Below are 6,000 nucleotides of genomic sequence, written 5' to 3'. Positions count from 1 at the left end.
ACATTTATTAGTTTTAAATTTGTCCTTCCATTTATGATGCTCAGAACTGCAATTCTGTGTTAAAAAATGAGAATTTTCTATATTTAGACAAGCTACTTTATAAAGAATAGTATCAGTCTTCAGAAAGTGTGAGGCAGGATATACATAATTCAGGTATACAACAAAGTCAATACACACAAGAACCTGGTATTAAATACACATATCTGCTCTACCCTAAAACTTACCCATACAAACTAAGAGGGATAACAAACCTCAATGAAATTTTGCATCAACTTGGCAAGAAGCACATTATTTTTACTACACTAAATTATGTAACTGCCCATTGCAATTTCACATGTAAAAAAATATACAAGCTGTATATAATCCTACTGTAGATACTACACATACTGAAAAAGAACATCATGCAAAGAAGTACAGACATGTTTTCTAAGATTCACACAGAGTGTGAACTGAACTGTAACTCATGTGAGCAAACAAATTAACTAAACTTGAATATTACACGATAACTAATCTAAATTTTGTTGCACTTATAAAGAAGTAATCTGTTAGCTCTTAACTGGAAAAAATAAAAAGAAGTCTTAGAAATTGTACTATTTTATTTGGATACTTAAATTCATTGAACATTGTCATGACATGGCATTTGTAAAGTTGACAGTAATGAAAAAAACCCCGACATTTGGCAATATAATGAATTCACTATTTATACAGAAATATTTTTCACTTAACTCACAAAGCTAAGTAACTGACATACAGAAGTTATTTGCACAATATAATTAATTCCTTATTACAAAATTCAGATGTGGGATTAAGCCAGTGTAATTCAACAATCCCTTTTTATACTGCAGCAAGTTTTATAAATTGAAGTAATATTTGCTTTCAAATTTTGACCCACTATACCAAATAAAGAAAGAAATGTTTCATCTTGTTTCAAATGCTCCAAAATGATTCTTTAAACAAATTATTTTTCAAATTTTACGTTTTTTCCACTCTGGCTTGTCTGTTTCATCATCTTCTGGTTCCACTTCCGCAAAAACTGTTTTTGGCTGTGTTCTAGAAAACATTAAAAAGATAAAAATAGTGGTCAGTCTACAAAACTTTATCAGACTGTATTAGACAGGCACTAGACACCAACAAAATAGATACATATAGACACTTTCAAAAAAAAGAGCTTACTAGATTTGACCATTTTTTATTTTTGACAATAACTTATTAACTAACCTTTGCAGAACTAAAGAAACCTGCAGCTCACAGACAAACGACCACAACAAACACACGTCTTGCAAGCATTACTTCCTCATTAGCTTACAATCAATATCTGTATATTCCATTAATAAAATTAAGACAGAAGTGAGGGAGGAACAAATCCATTTAATTCCATGCTAGAAAAGCAGAGCCCCTGGTCTCCTCATTCCATGACTTTTTGAAAAGAAACTTCCATTTTGATACGCTTCAGAACAACAGCCAGTAACTGAAAAGGGAACAGCTAAGCCAGGTTTCTGGCTAAACCTATGCATGAAAATACAGCTTCTTCCCCAGAGACTTTATCTAACACTACTGTAACATAAAAAATGTAATGATCTTCATATGAGAACACAGTGTATCTGACAGTCAAGCTTGATAATATCAATTCCTCCACTCTTTGTGTGAACTTTAAATACCACTTAAACTTTACAGAAGTAATTACTGATTCCTTTCTAAGTGAATACAGTATCAAGTAGCAATTTAATAAACTGTTTGGATATTCAGTTCCCTTGTTTTTCACTTTAACAACTGCATGGTCCCCTTTTCCAACTTAATTCTCAGCACAGTCACTGCAGAACTGAAACTATCAGATTTCTGATGCTGGTTGTGCTCAACTTCTCAACATGACAAAGTATAAAATGCACCCAAGGCAGTCATCATCTCATTACTATATTAACTAATGTTTTTGTATCAGTCTAAGGACGTGAAGCGTTATTATTATAATAACTGTTATTTGGCAAGCTCTACAAAATGCATAAACCTTACCAAAAGTGTGCCTGCCTTACGTAGCACAATAGGCAAAATCCCATGTTGCCTCTAACTTCAAAGGGTAATAGCAAGCCATCAGCTCGTACGGAACAGGTTCTCCACTTGTTAAATATGTGAACAAATAGGTTCAAAATCACCAAAACTAGTCAAAGACACCTCCCCTTACATGCACGATCTTTCTATTGCCTGCCTGCCCCTCCACCCTCCAAGCTTGCCATTGAGGAAAGGGTCGTGCTGATAATTCCAAAGATGGCCCTACCGAAGAACTCCGACGGGCACACGGTCCCTGGGTGCAGGCTGTAGCAGATCTTGCACCCAGATTAGGACCTATACTGCGGAAGTTACATGGGTCCTTCTACTGTCCATGGAAAGCATAAATGAGATTTAAAAATATTTTCCAGTTTTAAAATTTCATTATAAAATGCTTATATAAGTTCTATTTAATCCATTGCTGAAGAAAGAATTTAGGGGGGAAAAATAAGAGAAAAAAAATCAACATTGAATCTAAAACACCAGGGATGGAAGCCTTATTGGCAGAATACTGGATTTTGCTATCTGCTGAAAAGGAAGAATGTATGGAATCTTCTCTTTCCAACAAAGTCATACTGACAAAGGTTTAGTCAGTCCATTTTAGCAATGTACCCTCCTTTCACCACAATGGATGAAAAGTATATAAATGTCCTCTAGGATGACCTCTGTATTAAAGAGTTTAATTAGTAAAGCACAATTAATCAAGGGGAAGCCCATAATTTCTGACCACAAACTTGCAACTGTCATCATTCAGATAAACATTTCCAACTTAGAGGAATGAAAAAATTTGTGAAACAAGCAGCAAAATGTAAGTTTTTTCCAGGATATGAGTGGCACAGACTTCAGAAAATGTCTACTGAGTATAGGAAAGCTGAGGTAGGGGAAGAAGGAGAAAAAAAGAAAAAAAAAAAGAAAGAGAAACTGTACCATAATCTAGAGGTATTCAGCTAAAGCAAAAATATGCAGAGGAAGTCAAGTCTGCTTGCTATCTCACTTTTTAAAATTACCATGAAATAGTTATAGCCTCAGCTGAAATGTAAACTGTTCCACCTCCACAAGCTACATAGCTGTAACTGGGGCACCTAGGGTGATTCATATGCCTGACCATTTTAAAACACTGGTTTTGTTATTGCTTTATTAGCAGTGATCACTTAATCTAATTTAAACACATTTTTTTTCTGCTTAGTAACTGCAGTAAATGAAGGAGTTTCCTGCATGATTAAAATTCTTACAAAAATTATCACAAGTTTTCTTCTATTAAGTATTCTTATTTCTAAGGGCTGTGTCCTTTTTCCCCATCAAACTTCTCAGTTTTATTTATACTTGACTTTGGGGGTTGATTTCAGCTTGTTAGGGATCTGTTTGGCAGATCCCACGGCAGAGGGCAAAGGGGCCCAAGGAAAGCTGGTTGATATTTGAGGAAATCTCAAAACAGATTACATTTCATCTGCAGAAAGTACAGCCTGGCAATAGCCAGGCATGGATGCATATGGATCTGACTGTGATAAACCACAAACTCCAAAAAGGAAGAACACAAAGGAGGCAAGGACACCCTCAGCTAAAAGGAACGTAGGCATTACATGAACACAGAGAAACAGAGTTAGGAGAGACAAAGCTTAGATGGAACTGAAACAGAAAAGAAATGTGAGAGGCAAGAACAACAGATTTCTAGAGCTACACTGACAGACAAAGGAATGTGAAGGAAAATGTGCCTTGTTGAGCAGGTACACCACTAACATAGCATATGAAAAAGCCAAGGTGCTTTTTTCGGCTCCATTTTCCCTGGAAAGGTCTGTCCTCAGGCCTGCAAGCACTCCTACACTATAGCAGAGTCTTTGATAGGGACTGAGACATTTCCAACAGGAAGAGGAAGACAGTTTGTAGCTCATTGGACATGTAAAAATCCGTATCACATGGCTGGATCCAGGTACTGAGGGAGCTGGCCGATGTCATTGCAAGGGCACTCTGTCATCATTGAGATGAAACGGTGACTGGGAGAGGGTCTTGATGGCTAGAAAAAGTAATTATCATCTTTGTGCAGGGCAAAAGGAGGATCTGGGCAATTATGCAACCTCAGCTTGAAGGAAAGATACTGGAAGGCACTTCCAGATATATGAAGGACATGAGGTGGCAGGGAACAGCCAGCATGGACTTAGCAAGGGCATACTGTGCCTGGCCACCAAATTGTGAGAACAGGCTGTCCAGACAGGTGTGGGAATTTCCATCCTTGAGGATATTTAACCTTGGTTGAACAAACCCCTGAACAACCCAAATCAAACTGTATCTGAGCACTGAGCACACTTTAAGCAGGAGCTTGGACTAGATGGCTTCAAGCATTCCCTTCCTACCTAAACTGTTCTGTGATCCTGAATTTCCACATGACTGTCAGCTGAAACCAGTATCTCATACACTAAAAAATGCATTCCTATTGTGGGTTATGGTAACAGGCTGCAAACAAAGATGGGAAAACAAACTAGCATGATTTATTTATATTATATGCTTCTCTTAACTTCAGTGGTTTCAAGATATTCAGATATGCAGACCTCTAAAAAATTTCCAGGGACCACGAATACTGCTTTAGTCACCGTAATCCCTCTGGTTATGGGCTGTTTTTCTTAATTGCTTCTCAGGGGTCCAGTAAAAGTAGCTCATTGATATGTGAGGATCATAGACTAGCAGATAAATAACACTGCAGCAGCACAACCAGCTGGAGATGACAACTGCATATCACAACATGTGACTCATGTCAAAGTAACTTCTGAAATTTGTGTTTATATTGCACTGAAACAAAGAAAAAAGATTTTCAAGCATGCATGGAAACCAGAATAATGTCATAAAGGTCACTTCCAGAGGGAAAAGTTAAGGTTTTCAGCATGAGGAGCCTTTTTTGTTTTTCATCCCACCAACCAGCTTGGCTCTTTTCTAAATCTCAGGGGCTTCCCTCTCAAAATTACCAATTTACAAAATAATATTTAGGATAAATATAACAATGCATCCCAACTATGCTGCTATTACAAGACATTCTGCTTAGTCCTGATTTTTCATCTAACGATACTCGAGCCATTACATGTCTAACACTTCACAGACTGGTATTGCCCTGGAGAAAAAGTTCAGTGAACACAACACAGCTACAGACTCTTGCTTCAAGTCATTCCCTTTTGACAGTGACAAGGAGCAATGAAAAAGCAATGTAAAATAGGGGTAACATCCGTGAAATGAAAGGTGTTTTCACTAACTGCAGTTTACCTTGTTGAGGAGGGAAATTTCACCCTCACTTTCTCTCTGGTACAGAAGAAAGCTGCATCTGATTAGGCACTCAGCTACAATGCTTAGTAATTCCTGCTGATCCTTCAGAGGGACATCTGAAGTCACTACAGTATATCTGTACAGCTGTGTTAAAACAAACAGCTCACAAAGAATGTAATTTTCAAACATTTACAACTGATGCCTCAAGTTCCTTTCCTGTAGTTCTTTACTTGAAATCTTCAATCTGTCCTTTCTTTCCTTTCACTCCAGTGGAATGGCTCTTGCCAAGGACTCTAACACGCTTTTTCCTGAGAAATTTCAAGATCTTTCCCTTATCCTCATCCATTATGACTTTTCTGCTGTGTTGATCACATCTTATTTGACACTTTATTCACATTGGGCTTCTGTGACATGTCATCTCCCAATTCAGCATGTACTTCTTATCATCCCCAGTATCCTTTTCAGCAGAATCTGTTTTTCACCCATTCTTTTGCCTCTTAACGTACTTCCCCCACCTTTTTGGCTCAAATGTCACGGGGAACAGAAAAGTCAAACTAATGATAACAAGCTTAAAAATTTTTCAAGTCATAAATAATACAAATGAATATTCAGCTTCAAGAGTAAATTATACACCTTTAACTCCAAAAAAAGAGATATATTTTTACATAGAATGCATGAACTAACAGAAGTCATACATTTCTTAGAAAATTTATT

The 6,000-nt window shown here is 37.0% G+C and overlaps 1 protein-coding gene across 1 annotated transcript in view; it reads right to left on the bottom strand.

Moving 5' to 3' along the window:
• Positions 1-487: 487 nt before the first annotated feature.
• WDR70 (WD repeat domain 70) overlaps positions 488-6,000 on the bottom strand; it is a 123,403-nt gene continuing 117,890 nt past the window's right edge. The window contains exon 18 of the mRNA XM_084225309.1: positions 488-1,050. Coding sequence (XP_084081435.1) covers positions 966-1,050 — 85 coding nt within the window. The 3' untranslated portion in view covers positions 488-965. The remainder of the gene's footprint in view (positions 1,051-6,000) is intronic.

This window comes from Fringilla coelebs (genome assembly GCF_963513975.1).
Source record: "Fringilla coelebs genome assembly, chromosome: Z".
In the NCBI taxonomy this organism is placed as follows: Eukaryota; Metazoa; Chordata; class Aves; order Passeriformes; family Fringillidae; genus Fringilla; species Fringilla coelebs.
Note: the sequence above shows the minus strand (reverse complement) of the source record. Positions and strands in the feature narration are given on the sequence as shown.